General features: G+C 40.9%; 2 protein-coding genes across 3 annotated transcripts in view; both read left to right on the forward strand.

Annotated features, from left to right (window-relative positions):
• Positions 1–3,337: 3,337 nt before the first annotated feature.
• Positions 3,338–7,037, forward strand: LOC307268065 (cAMP-responsive element modulator-like; the record flags this gene model as incomplete). Its single annotated transcript, XM_080050583.1, has 4 exons — positions 3,338–3,403; positions 5,113–5,257; positions 6,471–6,611; positions 6,905–7,037. The coding sequence occupies exons 1-4, from the start codon at positions 3,373–3,375 to the stop codon at positions 7,035–7,037; spliced, it is 450 nt and encodes a 149-aa protein (XP_079906709.1). The 5' UTR covers positions 3,338–3,372.
• A 2,833-nt stretch (positions 7,038–9,870) lies between these two features.
• Positions 9,871–19,006, forward strand: part of ccny (cyclin Y) — a 38,644-nt gene continuing 29,508 nt past the window's right edge. For both annotated transcript variants that reach the window (XM_080050356.1, XM_080050357.1), the window contains exon 1: positions 9,871–10,514. In XM_080050356.1, coding sequence (XP_079906482.1) covers positions 10,361–10,514 — 154 coding nt within the window. In that variant the 5' untranslated portion in view covers positions 9,871–10,360. The remainder of the gene's footprint in view (positions 10,515–19,006) is intronic.

The raw sequence follows: 19,006 nt of genomic DNA on the forward strand, positions 1-19,006 counted from the left end.
TACTGTCCAACGTTCCTTGGAGTTAGCTAAGATTTTAAATAACGCCAAGTAAGCTACAAAACAACTTATTTTTCTTCTCTTTTATTAGCTATTTAGTAGTTATACGTGGGTTATTAACGAGGCTTAGTTTGTTTTCTGGTGGTCGCTCAATCTCTTCAGGTGGAACCAACAGGTACTAAATATTTGTAATGTGCCGGTGGGTAGATAGAAGTAAACTGACTAACACCTTATTTAGAGCTAGGTAGCTAACCGCTAGTCTTTATACAAATGAATAGAGCGTCTTGCTAACAAGCCAAACTATTACTTTTAGAATCATTCATTGATGTGATTCTTATTCTTTTATTTTTTTAACAGCACATGTAGAGATGCTGGCATATTGTGGCTCTCTGAATACCTGTCAAATTTGGTCACTTAACCTCAAATTCAAATAGCTTTTATTGGCATGTAAAACAAAACATTGTGTTGTCACTTGACATAGGCCTAACTACTTCGGCTAATGCAACCAGCAGAAGGAATCATCCATGACCAGTGTTGGTAGTCCACTTTTGATATGTATACAAACATTTGACCCGGAACTCTGGCTGAATAATGTCTTACTGAGAAATTGGATTCAAATTAGGCAGCACTAGTGGCGAAACCAACCTCCCACACCACTCCCTCCTGTACTCAGTAATTCAAGGCAGAGAGCACTCTCTGGGAACTGGTTGCATCATCATGTTTTAGATGTACTGTTACAATGATCAATCTGTCATTGGACTTGTAAAATGCTAAAAGGAGAAACCTCTTTAAGATACTGGTAAGAGCAGGATTAAGAGGGCTGGCAAAGCAGATAGTGGCAGCAGCTCAGGAGCAACTCTCATGATTTATCTGTGTTACTGTCCAACAATTGCCTAACATCTTCACTAATTACACACGTTAACAACAACCCTGTCTCTATCCCTCTCTAATCGCTAGGGAATAATCAGACAGAGCGGCCTGATCTACAGTACCAGTCACAATGAACCAAGTGAATTCAGAAGGGAAATATCAGCCAAGTGCAACCTTGCCCTGCATTCCTACACCTGTGTACCAGCAGCAGAGCAGCCGCAACCAGTGCTGTAAGCATGTCTGAAAGCACATTTACCACCACAAACTACCACTACACCTCCACTTCTTCTTACAAATAGTGATACCATCACTTTAGTTACAACACCAGTTGTGCTAGTGTTAGGTAGACAAATGACAATAAAAACTCACCGGCTGTTGTCAGTCAAATATGAAGCCTCCTTTTAGCTCTTCTTTGGTCTTCAGCAATGGAAATATCGGGGTGTTCAGCTTGCTACAGGCATGTTGATAGCTACGGTGGGTCCCTTTGTTACCCGTGCTTAACATACATTTACATAGCATATGTTGTGTATTGACATCAGACTTCTTTTGGGGCGAACACAAAAACAAGTCTGTACATGTAGCAGAGTGTGAGGATATATTGACTGATTTTTCACTAAAAGTGATTTTAAACACAAGCGTTCTCCAGAATCACTGACTTGCCTCGCACATTTCACTCATCCTGAATGATTCTTTTTCAAACGGCGTTTGAAATAGTTATTCCAGAGTTGATGTCATGAAGCATTGCCATGAAGAATTAAGTTCTCTAACCCTTCCAACCCTTTTCATTCCTTTTTCACGGCGAGTTTATAAAGTACATTAATTACACTATATAAAAAAAGTTATTCTTATGTTACAGTATGGAATTAAATTTACATACTGATCTGTGATTATTTACTGTGCCATTTTTTACCATTTACCCTCCCAGATGGGTTTATTCAGAGTCCAGTCAAGTACCTACCTGAGAGGACGCCACAGCCTCCACCAGGCAGCCATCAATACTATGGGGAGTCAATGAGCTGCACACAGCAATATTGTATGCCCCAACTTCCAGGTAACATGGGTCTGAAATATTTGCCTAGATCCTTTTCTATGGAGTTTTGCCTTTTCTTCTTCTTCTGTCTATGTAGTTTCCTCCATGAGTGTCTCCCTCCCCATTGGACAAGCCTGCCCAGGGCTAGGATACCACTGCTTGTGCCAATAGCCAAGGCAATGGTCTCAGAGCTATAGCTTACATTTGATGAATAATATCAAATTTCTCAAATTCTAGCTATTTGCATCAAAGACGGGGAATAAACATAATTGCTGCAATAATAACATGATGATTTATTATTATTTACTTGAATGCCTTTTTTTTTTTGTCTTTCCAGTGGGATATTCTCTTGATGGTCGTGTCAGGTACAGGGACACGTTGGCTAGACCCCAGAAGAATGATAGGCCAACAACATTGCCAGGTAACGAACCGGTTTGATGAATTTGGACTAAACAATGATGCATAAGTATTTTTTTTCTGTATGATTTCATTTGATCCCACTACAGTGGTGGAAATAATGGACATGTAAGAACTCAACTAGTGTACTCACGTAAAGTACAAATACTTATTTATTTTCTCATTCTTCGTTATACTGAGAGGAGAACATTGTTGACTCTGCTACATTTGCAGCTAAATGACAGCTATATTAACCAATTGCTGTAAGGATTTTGTTTTACGGGGGCACTCGTGGTGTAGTGTTTAGAGCGCCCGCTCATAGAGGCTCAGTCCTCAAATTCAGCATACCACAGGTTCAAATCTAGCCCATGGACATTATCTGCATCTCATTCCCCTCTCTGCCCCATCCCATTTCATCTCTGTCTCTCCAAACTGTCCAATAAATCATAAAAATGCTCCACATTTATTTTTAATTTTTTACATATAAAACATATGATGAAACAACCTTACTTGTGACATCATTTGTGAACTTTTACTTTTGATTATTTAAGTGCATTTTGATAAAAAAAAAGGAATGGACTAAAAGGACGTCTTCATATTTCCCCAAAGCAAATGCAGTTCTTGTGTTTAACCCTGTAAAGCCTGCAGAGGGAGCCAGATCCTTAAGCTTAGAGTAAGAAACGATGGTTATACTATATCCGTTGTAACAAAACCATTTTATTCAATGAGAAATTATATTCCTGACTAACACAATGAAGTTTTACAAAAGGGTTTGAGAGTGATTGAAGCCTAAACCATATATGCCTTGTCTAGTGACCATCCATCTCCAGCGCCGTTCTAGCTGAGGAAAACATTCCTTTTCAAAGACAAACAGCAGAGCCCCTGACTCATAGCTCTGTGTCGGGGAGAGAGCAAACCATACTGTTGACATCAGGAGGCCAGTGATGTCATGCTGATGTCAATGCTTCTAATTGTAAATTGCACACATAGCCTCGCTGTTAGTCGTGGCTACATTTCAGTCAGAGAGAAGACTCAGAAGGCGTCAGTTTTCTCTTGGAAAGCCCAGGAGTAGATACAGTATGGCTGTAACTGGGGATGAGACAGAAACAGGTATGTTTTCTATCACCTCTTTTTTACTCCCACATCCATAAACACTGATTATTTTTAACACTGTCGTCCAGTTGAAATACTAATTTAGGATTCTCTTAAAATATTGGTAAGTGATAAGTAATGTCAACGCTCAACCGGATAAAATGTAATGAAATCATCAGGAGTGGAATTGAAAACTAAAATCTGGATTGTTGCGATCTGCTTTTTAAACAGTAACCTTTTGCTCATGTTTGTCAGTGAGTTTTCCCTAAACCACCAATAAAAAACTGAATCATTATATCAAATAGAATCACAAGTAGGGCTCCACTACAGAAGTAGTTGCAAGGGATCGCTGAAAACTTCCTTTTCCACAGCCAAGATGAGAAACATTCTTGCATGGTTTGCTTGTCTCCTATATCATACTCTGTCTCTTTTTCTCCATTTCTCCCTCTCTCTCTCTCTCTCTCTCTCTCTCTGTCTCCCTTCCTCTCTCCCTCACTCCCTGTGAGAAGCATCAATGCTCTGCCCACTCAGGGCACATAGCAGCAGTAGCTGACGTCACCGCGTTTCCTGTAACAGGCCCCCAGCAGTGACATGTAAATGCGACCAACAAATAAGATGTGCATTGACGTCACTCGCTAGCCATGCTGTGATTGAATGCAATTCCAGCATATCACAGAATTGATCATCAGCGGTATTGCTTGATATGAGGGGCACGGAGGGCTGCTGGCACTAAGCAGACAACGACCAGAAAGGGAAATAGATAAGATTGATTTTTTATTTGAAGCGTTGATTTAAGAAAAGAAGAGATAATTCAATGTGGAATTCAGTAATCTATACTCTCTTATTATTTTTTAATATCTATGTAGCACAGCTTTGGCCCCTAAGCTATTTAAAGATGACAAAGCAGCAGTTCTTATTTCTGGTATAGATACAACCATACAACTCACTTGAGTCTTACAAGGGTTCTCTTTCATCTATTAAATGTAGGAGTCACTATGCACAGGCTCTGACTATGGACCAACAAGTGTTTTCTACAGAACGCAGATCTATTGTGTCACTCACGCTTTTAGCCTAGTCCCATCTCAACCATTTGAACTCCCGCTTCAGCAAAGCAATCCCAGCGGTCCAAAATGCTGCTGCTAAGCTTTTGACCAGGTCCTAAAAGGTCTCATGTGACATCAATTTTGATTTCCCCTTCACCGGCTCCTCAACAAATTCATAATTGAATTCAAGGTGAATGTGATCAATAATAAAACTCTGCACTGTCAGGGCAGGGGCCAACGTCAAAGATCCCCAGCAGCCCTATATCACCAGCAGATCTGTAAGGTCATCACAGTGTGTTGTTTGTTTCTCTATCCAGGCTTAAATCTAACTGAGACTTTTAAGGTTGTGGCTCCTACACTTTGGGACTCTCTTCCTTTGGACTTCTTCATCTGTACACACATTTAAAAAGCACCTCAGGACCCACTTGTTTTGACTAGCATTTGTATATTTTTCTCCTTTACTGTTGTTTAAACATATTAAAATGTTGGTGTTTTGAGTGTCTGTTGCCTTTTTTCTTTTCTAAAGCTACGTGTGAAATTCGGTTCTCAAAGGTGCTGTACAAATGCAGAACTTACTTCCTTAGAACTTTGGAAATACTTTTTCACACAAGCTTTGTAATTGATTTGGAAATAGCTTGTGCAACTAAATCCTTTTGACTGGCATGTTGTTTTGTGTCTCCCCAGGCGCCGCAGGTGACTTGACTGCCTGCCAGCTGCAACACCCCAACTCCAGCCTTCCACAGGGGGTGACAGGGGACAGTGCTCATTGCTCCCAGCAACCTGCAGAGGAGGGCTTACAAAAGAGGGAGCTCCGCTTGATGAAAAACAGGTAGAAAGGACTATTCACACTCATCAGATTTGATATTAGACCCCAGGCGATTAATAAGCCATACATATTATCAGCAGATATTATTAGCCAATATTGCCAGTTTGGGAAATATGCTTTTTTGACAATGGCTAGCTGCAAAGTCTTGCTATCACTCTTCTGTCAGTACACTAAATATGAAGCTACAGCCAGCAGCTGGCTAGTTTGGCTTAGCATTAACTGGAAACACTGGGAATGCACCTACTGCACCAGCACCTCAGAGGCGGCCTAAGTAACATGTCATCTTCTTTGTTAAAGTATATGTCTGTTACATCATTTACAAACAATGAGTTAAGTAAATTTTTCAAGTGTACAATGTTGACCTCAGAACACATCTTGATCGCAGTTTTTCTGAAAAAGATTTACTGAAAGGGAAAGTGTGCTCTGTTTGTATGTTTTTGTATGGGTCCATTTCCCTTTCTACTGTGCCTACTGCGTAATACACAAAGATCAAGCAAATAGCAATTGAAAAGACCTGCATGTGACAAAGGCATCCCCAAGCCTTTTATCCTTCCACTGCATGACTCTCCTCCATCCAGCATGTTAAGCTGCTAATTCTCAGGTTGTCTGAACCCCCCATCATCAGCTTTGTAACATATGTTTGAAGCAAATAATGAGTTGGCTGACTCGTTGGTTGTTAGAATGTGTGTTTGTAAGCAGGTTAGGTGTGTGTGGTTAGGTCTGGTTTGCTGAGGGAGCTGTATTGATTACCTACTGCTATTGACATGCTTTTTGCTCACGCTCACTGTCTGTAGACGGCTTTCGGCTTACTGTAGGTTTGCTGTAAACAACCTGATGTCACTGTTGAAGCTGATTCCCACTTTTCTGGTTTGCATTTTTGCAATCCTTTCCTATATGGATTTTGCTACGATCAATCATCACTAAATATCCTGGCATGCTTTCCTTCAGGATGCTTTTTTGTCTCCTATGACATCATTGGTTGACCGTTGCATGGAATCCTAATCCCAAAGTTACGTCGCAAAGATGTTCATGATCGCAGTCATCCAACCATTGTTTGCCCACATAAGAAAGCCTTCTGTACTTTTTGCAATGTGGGCCTACTTAACCCCCTTGGTGTAACTGATTTATGGCTCTGTGAGTTTCTCTGTTATGTCTGGGCGAGGAGCCAAGACGTTAAGGCTGTATTTTTCACGGTAACTGTTGTTGTTGCTTCCAGGGAAGCCGCCCGGGAGTGTCGACGAAAGAAGAAGGACTATGTCAAATGCCTCGAAAATCGCGTTGTGGTGCTCGAAAATCAAAACAAGACTCTGATTGAGGAGCTTAAAACCTTGAAAGACATCTATCGACACAAAGTCGAGTGATTCCTCCCAGTAGAGAAGGATTGTGTGGACTGTGTTAATATACTTCTATGGGGCTTTCTTAAGGACTGTGTTTGTCCTTACACACACACACACACGTACGCATGCACACAAACACACACTTGCACAAAACACTCCTTGTCCTTGCCGTTAAATGTGTTTACACGATGATGTCAATGCTATTCTGGCTGTGAATCAATCGTGCGCCACCACCAGCAAAAACAAGAATCTGGTTTAAAGGTCGGGGTTATGATCAGTGAGTATTACGCGACGTTTGTGTCCGTTTGAACAGAGAGGCCGCCAGAGAATGCAGGAAAAGGAAGAAGGAATATATGGACCACCTGCAGACTCGCAACACCTTACTGGAGACTGAGAATGAGCAGCTGAGGGCCCAGGTCAAGCACTTGTACAACCACAACCACTGAACTGCCTGCAACGATCTGCCACCACCGTTACCACCTTAACTGCACTGCCTTTTTACATTCCTGTATTATCAGATTTAGAATTAGGCTCTATTAAAAAACTGTATTAATGCATAGTGTTTCTGAGGGGCCAAATGTTAAAAGTAAAATGGTTCACACAGTGCTTAAGCCAGTGTTTTTAATTTATTTTATCCCACCTGAAAAATCTTAATGCAAGCTCACTAATATGAGTTAACGCACTGCATTAATCAACCATTTTCAGGTGTATTTAATGTTAAAATGGACCAGGATTTGGATCTACGATAGGACATATCTGCTTCTTGTCTGTGGCATTCATATGTATTCGGTGGTTTACTCTGCACTTTTCATAGTTTATACAAAAAGAAGAACATTGTATGTGTCTTAATTTGAATGAATGTATATTCTTTTTTTTTCATCGCACTATATAAGGCTGAATTTAAAAATCATTAACTCATTTTGAATGTGGTTATTTGGAATTAAATACAGAAATCCTTATTCTCTCTCGGTGCTTTATTGTTCTTTTATGAGACCTTAGCTGTTGTCTTGTTATCATCAAACCAAATTGTATATTTTAACATTTTTATTTGCTTCAATAAAAGTATTGCTCAGTCTTTCTGTGCTGTCTCACATAAGAGCCATGGTTCAATGCAGGGACCAGACAGAAATATCCCCTACATGATTAGGATTTTGTCGTGCAAGTTGAAACAAGTGACTCACTAATACAAAAGTTCCCCCTATATATGAGTGCATGATGGAGCTTTATTCACCATGCCGAGACTCTTGGGGATTCTGCTCAGACAGAACGCGGTGTGCGACCTTCTCAATGAAGCCATGACTTGATTGCCATGACATTGGATAGCAAGGCAATGTGTCCACTCTTTCACATCTTTCGTTGCCTATTGTAGATTACAGACATATCATGGAGCACGACATGACGGCAGCAAGGAGAAGTAGAATGTGTATTAAAACACTTTCTCCATATCATAATACAGAGAAATGTGGATGAAGGAAAGATTGGCCACGATGGCATTCTCTGACTCAAACAAAAGGGAAAGCTTTCTCTACCAATCCATCCAGAGTAGTTTGTTTGCTTGCAGTGATGAGAGGGTTTCATGCTCTGTCACTCCCCATGTGACGTTTGTTAGGGTGACATCGTGGAAACTAAGAATCCAACACCACTGAGAAAATTGCACCACACCTGGGCCTATTGTGGAACCTTATTCATGTCCAGTCCACAACAAAACACAGTCAACTTCAACCCAGATAGAGACAATACCACACCAGCTGTGGAAAGCACCGGAAGGGAAAAAATAAATGCTGTCCGACTGTTTTCAGCATTTAAATATTATGATACCAGTGAAAAAAAAGATGGAATGATTTTTGCTGTGTGTAGACTTCAGCTATTGCTTGGGCACCCATTCAGCTACAGTGATTTTGGTTTGCAGAATAGGAAACAATTGCCTATTGTATGTTCTGATGAAACTAAAGGATTAGAAGAGACCTCCACCCTCTTGTAATATGCGCAAAAGCACCTTTGGGATAAACAAATACCTTTTCTTTTTTTAACCAGAAAGAGGTGTCATGTGTGCAACTTCTATCAATTGAATGCAATACAGCTGCAGTACCAGCAGGCTGCACTACAACACTGTGCCTAATAAGGTATTTCAATGTAATCATACAGAGAGCCTATTTAGTCTCATACACTATTTAACTTGCAGCATCACCAGTGACAGTCTGAGGCATACACATGCGTACACATGTGGGTCAATGAAACACCTACAATGATGAGGCTATTCCCCAGGACTTTGCTTCATTGACCTCTCGACCTCCACTAATTCCACTTAATCCTGCAGGGAGGTTTAGTATAGACAGCACCCTGTCACAATAGGGCAAAGCAAAGCCCTTATGCATGTGCCAATCATCTACCAAGATCAATTAATAAAATGGCACACACATGGAGGTGAGAAGTAATTTAATGACAAATGTCAAGGTTTGGGTTCATAACATCTCTGACCTCAACCCAGGATGACAGCATCATCCACCTGTTATAACAAGTGCATCTAGTTTGCCATTATGCCGATTGTAGAATATTATTGGTGAAATAGAACAAATCATTGACATAATTCAGAAACCATCTGCACTACCATTATTCTATTATGTAGGCTATATGCTTATTATTTAATTGTATACCTCAATGGACTGTAGGCCTATAATTGTCCATGTATAACTTGGCCTTGTTGTTGTAATTAACCAACCACTTGACCCGGAACCTTTTCCATAATAGCCACAGTGCTGTGTGTGTTTAATTTTAATTTTTTTAAAGCTGTGTTTACGCGCTACCATAAAATATTGTAATTTCTATTTGTTTACATGTAGGCCTCGGCCTACTAGGCTACCCCAACGCTATGATCAAGGGAATATAGAAAGGGAAAGCACAGTGGTTATCTGAGGAGCATTGCTACTTTTTCTCTTTGCCAATCGTTTTCAACGTTAGATATCATAACCTATAAAGGAGAAACAATGATACGTGGTTCCGAAGTAGCGTTTTAGGCCACGCCTACCTCAAATTTGACCATTTTTCAATCATATTTAGCGTAAATATTTTTTGTCGTGATTGTTTTAGTGTTTGATAAAAAAAACTAGCCTGCTATAGGGAAATGTAAGGAATTAAAAGTGCGAAGCTTGTTAAGTTCGTGTTCGAACCGGTTCGAACATCCGCATTTCCCAGGGGCGCGTCAATGCATCGCGGCAACGGATGTAGCAGCAGCAACAGCAGCGGAGTACAGTAGGCTACATAGGCAAAAATGTAGTGCTGGCCTGGGAGCAAAAATATCTCCCGACCTGAGAACCATGTCCTCAGATTCATTCACGTCGCCACAAAGTAGCTTAACAGCGCGTCAAAGTATGATCGAGAACGCTCGGAGGGAAACTACAAGGCGAGGGAGTCGAGTGTGAACCCGAATTCTGCAGCACAGAGGCACTATCTGCCCTCGCCAGGACGTTTGTAAGACTGGGACGTCGGGCTACTTGTGATTTATTAGCCTACTTTTGCGTGTTATCAGCTGTTTTAAATGATAGCACTTCTACGGCAGAGCGTGTTTTAGCTACACTCGGGGGAAGGGCGTGTAAAGCTAACGGATACCGGGGCTTCGTAGTTTGCACCAGGTCTGGGTCACTCCCTCCGCGTTACCGCCCCGTTTGTTCTCGCTCGTAGCCTCGTAAACGCGTACAGTAGGCCTGGTACAAGAACCGAGGATACAGAGTTGGGTTTGGACTATTGCATCGAAACCTGCGCAGGTTAGGCCATGGGGAATACAACGTCCTGCTGCGTGTCCTCGAGCCCCAAACACCGGCGGAACAACCACTCGAGGCTCGAGACCTACCGGCCAGAACCTGAGCTGAGCCGCGAGGACACGGGTTGCAACCTCCAGCACATCAGCGACAGGGAGAATCTAGACGGTAAGATGCACCCTCTACACATTTACTCTGGATAACATGTAAAAAAAAAAATAGTAGTCGTTTTTCACATGTAGCCTATTATAAGTAGTAGTAATAGCCTATGCAAAATAGCTAGTGGCAGTGTTTTATTGCTCTGCAAATAATGTATGCTGTGCTATTCACAAATAATGAGAGCTTACAACATCTGTGTAAAGGACCCACCCACTCGTTACACCAATAACTACAATACTGAGGACTTCTTTTTTAAATGGACTTACAGCATATTGGAAATCAGCCAAATACAGTAGTTAGCTATAGGCCTACAGCCATTTAAATCAGTTGAGTAAAAGTAGCTTACAAAAAAGTAAAAGCCTATGACATTACAAGGTAAGCTCATGCATTTTAAATGTGAAGTTCAAAGGTATTATCAGCTAAATGTACTGCAGAATATCCCATTTCATATAGCAATGCGTACATACAGTGTACATTATATTATTAGATTGTTACTGATGCACTGTAAGCATTTAACTGTTGTAGCTGGTGGAGGGTGGAGCTATTTTGAACTAGCATCTTGCACTGTCAGGGTGAGGCCCCGAACTAACAAGGATAAGTAGGGGGAAATAAGCTTAATGTTTACTGCACTGAGAGTGTTTTAAACTGTTTTTAATTATTAAAGCCGACCGCAAGACGGAAGACAGGACACTTGGAGAAGTTGGCTGGGAGGTCAGGTGTGCATGGACTCTAGAATCAGGAAATACTTGAAACATATTGATTTGCATAGAAAACAGGCTGCCAAATCCTTACTGCGGTTACTTATTATGAACAGGTTTTTGAGAAAATAAGGGGTTAGGACTCATTTACAGACTAAAATAACTTCTGTGTTGCAACCTTGTGAAATAAGTCCAACGGTATCCTGAAAATGACGGTTGGGTGAAAGTGGGATGCAAGTTTTTTTTTTTTTTTTTTTTTGTTTTGGCTATTATCATCCATCCTTCTTACCATGCCTTTTAAACATAGTCCAGGTTGGTGCAGCCTTGCTTGAACTAAACCTGGTTGGTTATCAGTGCTGTGGTCTCTGGCATCTTGCATTTTTTTCCTTTTACATAACACAGTTTCAATCACCATACTGTAAAGCGTTGTTGTCCAGAAGGCAGTTTGAATGTGTCTGCTGACTTGATGTAGTGCCCTGAACTTGCGTCATCTCCACCATGTGTCTGTGTGTGAAAAGGGTGCGTAAGGTCTGGACAGCGCGCTGAAAGGGCGAGTGTGAATTTGGGTGCCAGTGGGAGGTGATGTGATAATGACGGACAGTGTTTACGGCGGGATATCCATTGGTTTCCCCTACAGGGCAGGCCGGGAGCTGGGGAGGAAATGACCAGCCATTGATCTCATTGTGCTCATTCACACCAGCACAGTCACACTCTGCTGTACAGTTTAGATCCAATGTCACTAGGGCCCATGGGTAGATTTTAGGAGTTGCTGCAGAAATCGAGGAATTTCAAACAAACTGCCTCTGGCTGGCAAGATGTTCACAAGGTAGTTGCCCGCAAAATATGCTTTGATCTTCTGTGTACCCAAAGAAACATAAAAGCAACAGTTTTTTATGGTATGTTTTAGGTTGTTTTTTCAGCTGTATTTGACCAAATAGAGAAGAGTTGAAATGTGAGAGATAGAGAGAGAGGGTCATGTCATGCAGTAAAGGGCCGGGGCAACATAGCACTCAAAAGTATGTTTTGTTTTGGCTGTTCGTTTACACGACAACAGTCTTTTTCATGGACTGAAAATAAAAACTTTTGAAAACAGGTTTCAGAGTTAAATCTTTTTAATACGCAACTCCAGCGTCGCCGTGTTAACTAGCAAAGCCAGTCCCTGTGAAACCGATGACATCACAGCTTCCCTTTGCACATGCAGTCAAAAAGCCACGCGGGAGTTAGAGGACAGCATATAATAAACGGTTTAGCGGATTACCGAGCTGTGTTTGTGTTGTTATCTCTGATAAGATTAGTAATGCTCCTCCAACAAAGTGGATTTTCTGCACTATTACAGTGATCAGCAGAGACCAAAGGCAGAGATGGATGTTTCAGATACTCCTAATGGCACAGGAAGGGCTTTCTATCTGCTACAAAGTTTCACCATCAACTATACTGGCCTGGTGTGCATACTACAGCTATGTAGGTCGCTTTTGTGGATCTGTGTGCATGTAGAGCGTGTTCAAAAACGTTGCCCTGTAAACGTAGCCTTAGTGTTATGCAAACTACCAACAGGCTACTCCTTGAAGCTCATTTGATCGATTTCATCAGGTTCTAATAAGGTCCACTGCAGTGTTTCCTACACATACAGTAGGCTCTACTTACTGAGACCTGCCCAGGTAGATAAAACCCGTATTCCATCAAAAAAATGTTTAACACCACAAGTAAATTCTCAATCTGTAGGAATCACTAAACTGTGTCTAATTCTGTATCATTGGCATACACAATGCACAGTAAGGAAATCACCAGCTGTGCTTGAGGAAAAGTGCAGAGAAGAAACGGAATAGTTCTGGTTATATTGGTATCGCCTTTAAAAACCAGTACAGATATAAGTCCATCCATCCATCCATCCATCCATCCATCCATTCTCAGCTGCTTTTATGGGTTGGGGTTGCTGTACTAGCTTGGGCTTAGGTGAGGCAGCCCTCCCTAATGACTTCCTCCGGGTCCTACCCGAGGATTCCAAGGCATTCCCCGGTCTGATGGGATATACTTGAATAAAAGAACTTGAACTCGATACTTAATCCATTCTAGCATGCTCTGGGTCTACACAGGGGGGTCCTACTAATTGGATATGTCTGGAATACCTCTACAGGGAGGCTTCAAAGGGGGCTGCATGTTAATAGGGTTTCTGAACCACCCTAACCGGAATTAATCCATGTGTAGAAGCAGCTGTTCTGTTCCAAGCGTGTTGGGGTGTGAGCCTAGACACAGCACAATGAAAACTCAACATTGATTGATGAATGCACATGTCTCATTCTTTCAATCATTATCCAAAGTCGGAGCAGTGCCTAGAGTATTTATATATGTGACTGCAGATAAATCTCAGGATTGGTATGGTAAAGGCATCATATACCACCATGAGACACTACAATTAGTAACTCATCTTCTTGAGGTCTTGATAAAAACGGGTTTGGAAGTTATGATCAATGAAATATTTTTTTTAATTTAACATAATTCACTGGTCGATATTTACTGTTTGCTGGAAATACTGTCTAAAACAACTGCAGTGTTTCACATAGGCTCTACTTGGGCGGCCCGCCCAGGTAAATTGAGAGCCACCCAGGTAGATAAAACCTGTATTCTATTATTAAAAATAAATAAATAAGAAAAATCAAATCAAGGCTATATTAGTCAGTGTGAGTGTTACCGTGGTGCAGCTATGTGTGCAACACCAGACCATGCTACAGGTGTTTTTGTTGTGAGTTGACGTTAAAGTGCCTCATGCACCCAGTTTAAGTGTAGCCTACAGTCGGATAAAACTAACGCCACCGCGATGTCACGCTACTTCATTCCCGCAAGATGATCGGGCAGCTAAAGCTAGTTAGCTTAGCCTTAATAATTTTGCTCTTTTATGATTCTAATGTCATTGACACATTGTTTATTAATAAATAGTTCATAAGCCTTTGTTTGACTTATTTATTACTTACCCGCCCATCACACGCTGCGCCTCACAATCTGTCCCACCTGACCACCGCAAGTAAATTCTCAACCTGTGGGAAACACTGAACTTTGTCACCGATTATACTCGATGCGCGCAAACGACCTGCCAACACAGGAGGTTCAGTCTGAAGGATAATTCTTCTGCTGTGTTTAATTGGATAAGAGGTCAAAACCACCAACAAATCCAAACACAAAGCTTGGGATTGTGCCTCCTAGTATAGAGTAAATGGTATGAGGAAAGGAAGGGGAGGGGACGGCAGGAAAAGGTTTCAAGCTGGTCTGCAGGGTTTGTCCTAATCTCTATTAATGTCATCCCACAGTCAGTGGGATGTAATTTGTTTACAAGAAACAAATCATTACATGATGAAAAAGTGATGTACTGTAGGTCATTATGCCCACGCCTGGCTATAATAAAGAGCTGGTGTAACCTCTTTGTGCCCAGTCAATTTGCAAGGAGACCATGTGCTGCAGGGTGATTTGATATCTCTATTAAAAGAGTGAGAAAATAGTCGCCTCTCATAAAGGAAGGCTGTGCGATGGTAATCAAGCTCTTATGTTGTGTTTGATTTGGTTTTACAGATAGTATAATTGGGTGTGTTGTGTGTAGTGTGTGCCTCCTGCCTCGGTTTGCACCGTGTGCTAATGTGTGTCGTGACCCCAGCATGTGATTAAAAAAAAAATATATATATATATATCAGCCATTAGAACTGCTGACGGTGGCGATGACACACAAAGAAAACACACACACAGCGCTCATTGAACAGCCTCTTTAGAAGAGCATGTTGTTCAAGTGGCCCCGTTCACAGAAATGTCTTGCTCTCTATGGCAACTAGCTAGGGGTGTGCAAGTGTACACATGTAACCGTTTGTTAAATCATAACCGTTTAGGAAAAATCAATAAAAGAAAACCATTTTTTAAGTTTGGAAAATTATTATTATTTCCAGGAGTGGTGGGTGGTGTGAGCTACTGTAGGCTACTAAAGCAGACAACACAACAACATTGTGTTTGGTTATAATATTTATTCATTTAACTATTTAACTGCTCCACCTTCAGTTTCACTTTCCTTTTCATCTCCTCTCAACAAACAGCTGGTCCGATCAGCTGGTCGGCTCGCAAGCCGACAACGGCCCCGACAGCGGGAGTCAGTCTAATGACAGATTATCACTAGGCAGTTATAATCACTTCAAAGTCAAAAAGCAAAATTATGAAATAAAGGCCTCTGTGCTTCTCTCTGCTTAGCTGTCTGCCTGACGTTCTCGGTACACACTGTCGCTGCAACAGCTTCGGCAAAAAAAAAACGGTTAAACGTGTCGTGTACATGAAAAAATTGCAGCCGTGTAACCGTTTAGACATTTTTGTAAATGTTCACACCCCTAATGGCAACACTGTATGGTCTCATCATAACTTGGCTCTTTGCTGTCAGAGACTTCTTCTGACAGTTTATATTTTTCATTTGGGTTCACGCTATATAGTTCCTCTTTTCCACCGAGCAGATGGGCTCGGGTCAGCTTGCTTATGCTAGATCCAGCGACTGTCTCCACCACCGACCCTATCCTTTAGATAGGCAGGGTTTATGACCATATCCTTTAGGTAGGCAGGGTTTATGACCATATCCTTTAGGTAGGCAGGGTTTATGACCCTATCCTTTAGATAGGCAGGGTTTATGACCATATCCTTTAGGTAGGCGGGGTTTCGACTGGACGGTATCGGGACGTGGAACGGTCAAGCCAGCCGTCTCTCGTTTTTGCTTGGTCAAACCAGCCGCTGGCATATTTATTTCCCCTGTATTGTGGGCGTATTTACGCCGGTAAATGCACAGAGAAGACTCGGCAGCTATGTAACTAGGTGACATTGTAGCAGCGGGACACAGTGTAGCCCACTGATTAATTTAATAAAGAGGGAAGACACCACACAATACAGACATTTCTCACTAAACACAATACCTGCTGAGGTGACAACACACTGTGGTTTAACGCGTAAATGATATTTTTTTACCAATCAACAGTCCTCTCCAGCCCCGTGGTTGTCTGACTCCACAAGTGTGTGCTGAGAGAATCACTATACGGGCAGTAGAAAGGAAATGGTGGAAATCAAAACACTCTGATGACCTGCTAACCTACCAGTCTTGTCTCTGCTCCTTCACTGCCTCTATCTCTGCAGCCATAAGCTCTTTCTGAAATCAAAATTCAATCCTCCTTTTCCAACCACAAACAACTCTTTTCCATCTTCTCTAATCTCCTCGACCCTCCCAGTTGTGCTTGCTGCCCATGCATTAAATCATTTTGTATTGTATATTATTGGCATGCTTTTAGTTTGATATTGAATTGTTGCCTATTGTTTGCATGGTAACCTTATGCTGTGTGATGATAAGGGTTGCAAAGGGGTGGACAGTTTCCAGCACATTTTCCATGGGAAATTGATATGGGGAGTTTTGGGAATATTAAAAATTGGGAATTATAGGAATTAACTAGAAATGGGGGTCATTTAAATGATCTGTATCATATCAAAACATGTGTTGGTGACGTTTCAGTAAACGACACATGTCACAACCAACTGATCACCAAACAGAAAAATATGTATGCAGTACTCATGTTTTTAAATGCCAGTCTCTTTGCAGATTCATACCATACAATGTTGAATAAACATACTATGTACTAGAATGTGGAGAACACTACTACATTCCATAAAATTGGTTGTAAAGTGAAAAAAGTGCTTTTGGGGTTTAGTTATACTTTAACATAGACATCTGTAAATGAGCAATGGCTCTAGACACAGTATTAGTTTATGTCTCACCAGTGTTACCTAAAGTTAGTTATTTCTGGAGCGTGCATTCAGACACACACACACACACACACACACACACACACACACACACACACACACACACACACACACACACACACACACAGACACATATTGATTGAGTCCTGCTTGCAGGCTAATTGAAATCTGTACATAGATTATTCATGCCACGTTGATGAACCCTGAATTCCAGACAAGTTGACCTAGATGTACGGTGTATGATATGATTGTATCTTGATTGTTGCTGTATAAGGGGTTTTTGATGTCAAATGTAAAGAGGAACACATTCAGAGAACAGGTATAATTTAAAAACTACACACTTTTGACCCAGAAAATGTTAACTGCATACATCATGTAAAAAGATGTGAACCTTGAAGAACTGACCGTTATGACTTGCTTAATCCAACTATCTAAAACCCAAAGATATGAAAGAGCACCTATCATGCTTTTTCGTCTTTTCTGACCTATAAATGTTGCTATTTTTTATAGTGCTAAATGATACCAAATTGTCAAATAATGATGTACATGCATTTAGACATATTCCCTGTATGTTTTGAGTTTGAGATTGTGTGATACATAAAACATCTAGTCCAACTATGTCACCTAAGGCTTTTTTAAGGATATCTTTCACCATTTCTTTAACATGTTTACAGACCAGTGTTTCCCCTAGAATTGTTTTTAGGCCCGGTGGTAAAAGCTGATAAAGAGTATGCGCGCGGCGTGCGTACCAAATTTGTAGTAGAAATTGACCAAAACTAACTGTATTATGGATGAGCCTCTTTTGACAACCCGCTACAAATCAGGGCATAGGGTTATGCCTTCACATTCGGTACGTTTGTACATTTTGTGTTTCCCTCAGGATTTTTTGAGACTGCTGGGGGAGAATGGACCTTCTAGTGGGGTCTTGGGGCATGCCCCTGCGGAAGAAAACCTTTACCTTTTTAAAGTTAAATGCATCAAACTGGTGCACTTTGAGAAGCTAAATCTGATTTTATTTTTTTTGCTCTGTAAACAGCTGTCATATGTCCTGCCTAAAACAATTTTATGGAATAATTTGGAGACACAAGCCATATAAACTATTGAAGAAAAACACATAGATATGAAAATAAAATACAATAAACACGAAGACCTAATATAGACAGGTATGTCCTGTCTAGTATTAATTTCTGGAATAATCTGGATCATGAAACATTTTCTTTAATTTATCAAATATTAATTTAAAATAAATGAATTAACCTAGGCTACACATCATGATTAGCCTATCAATCAAAACGTGTGCAAAATAAGCAACATTTTGTATTCTGACCCATTATATTTCATGTAGCCTAGTTCTCAATTTAAAACATAAAAATAAAGTAGCATTGAAAATACCAAAAAATAAAGCTTGTAGGGCTACTATAGCCTGCTGTTTTCAAGATAACTTGCAGCGCTGTCTCAGCTGTTGATACAGATTGGTTGCCATGGCGACGTAGCAACTTTAACTTTCTAAGTTTTGCTCATCACTTTTTCCTGTTCAACTCCCTGTTACTGAGTCCTAAATATCTCCAGTGTAGCCTATGCCATGGACCTATAAAGGAAGGTTCTTTCTCGTCAGTTTCCCTGTTTGACATGTGCGCTCCGAATGCACACGTGCATCGCGCGGCGTAGCGCAGACAAAAAAAAAAAAAAAAAAAAAAGATTAATATTTTTTTTTTTTTTTTTTTTTTTTACTTTTTTTTTTTTTTTTTTTGGGGCAGCTGTTGGCCTGGCGGGGGGTCCCGTTGGCCTGGCGGGCCCGCCAGGCCTGTATAATGGTAGGGGAAACACTGCAGACTAAATAACAAATCAATTAATCATTCAACTAATGTTCATAGAGGAGCTAGGATATTCCTCTAATCTACTTTGTGTAAGGATTTTAATGTGTCTAAAAAAAGTAGAAATTAATCACAAAATACACCCTAACCCTAGGTATTCAGAAAGTTAACACACATGTACAACCTCACTCCTGTGCTGGGCAGTTATTGGGTAATATGCCTTATT

This window comes from Ammodytes marinus (genome assembly GCF_949987685.1).
Source record: "Ammodytes marinus genome assembly, chromosome: 21".
In the NCBI taxonomy this organism is placed as follows: domain Eukaryota; kingdom Metazoa; phylum Chordata; class Actinopteri; order Uranoscopiformes; family Ammodytidae; genus Ammodytes; species Ammodytes marinus.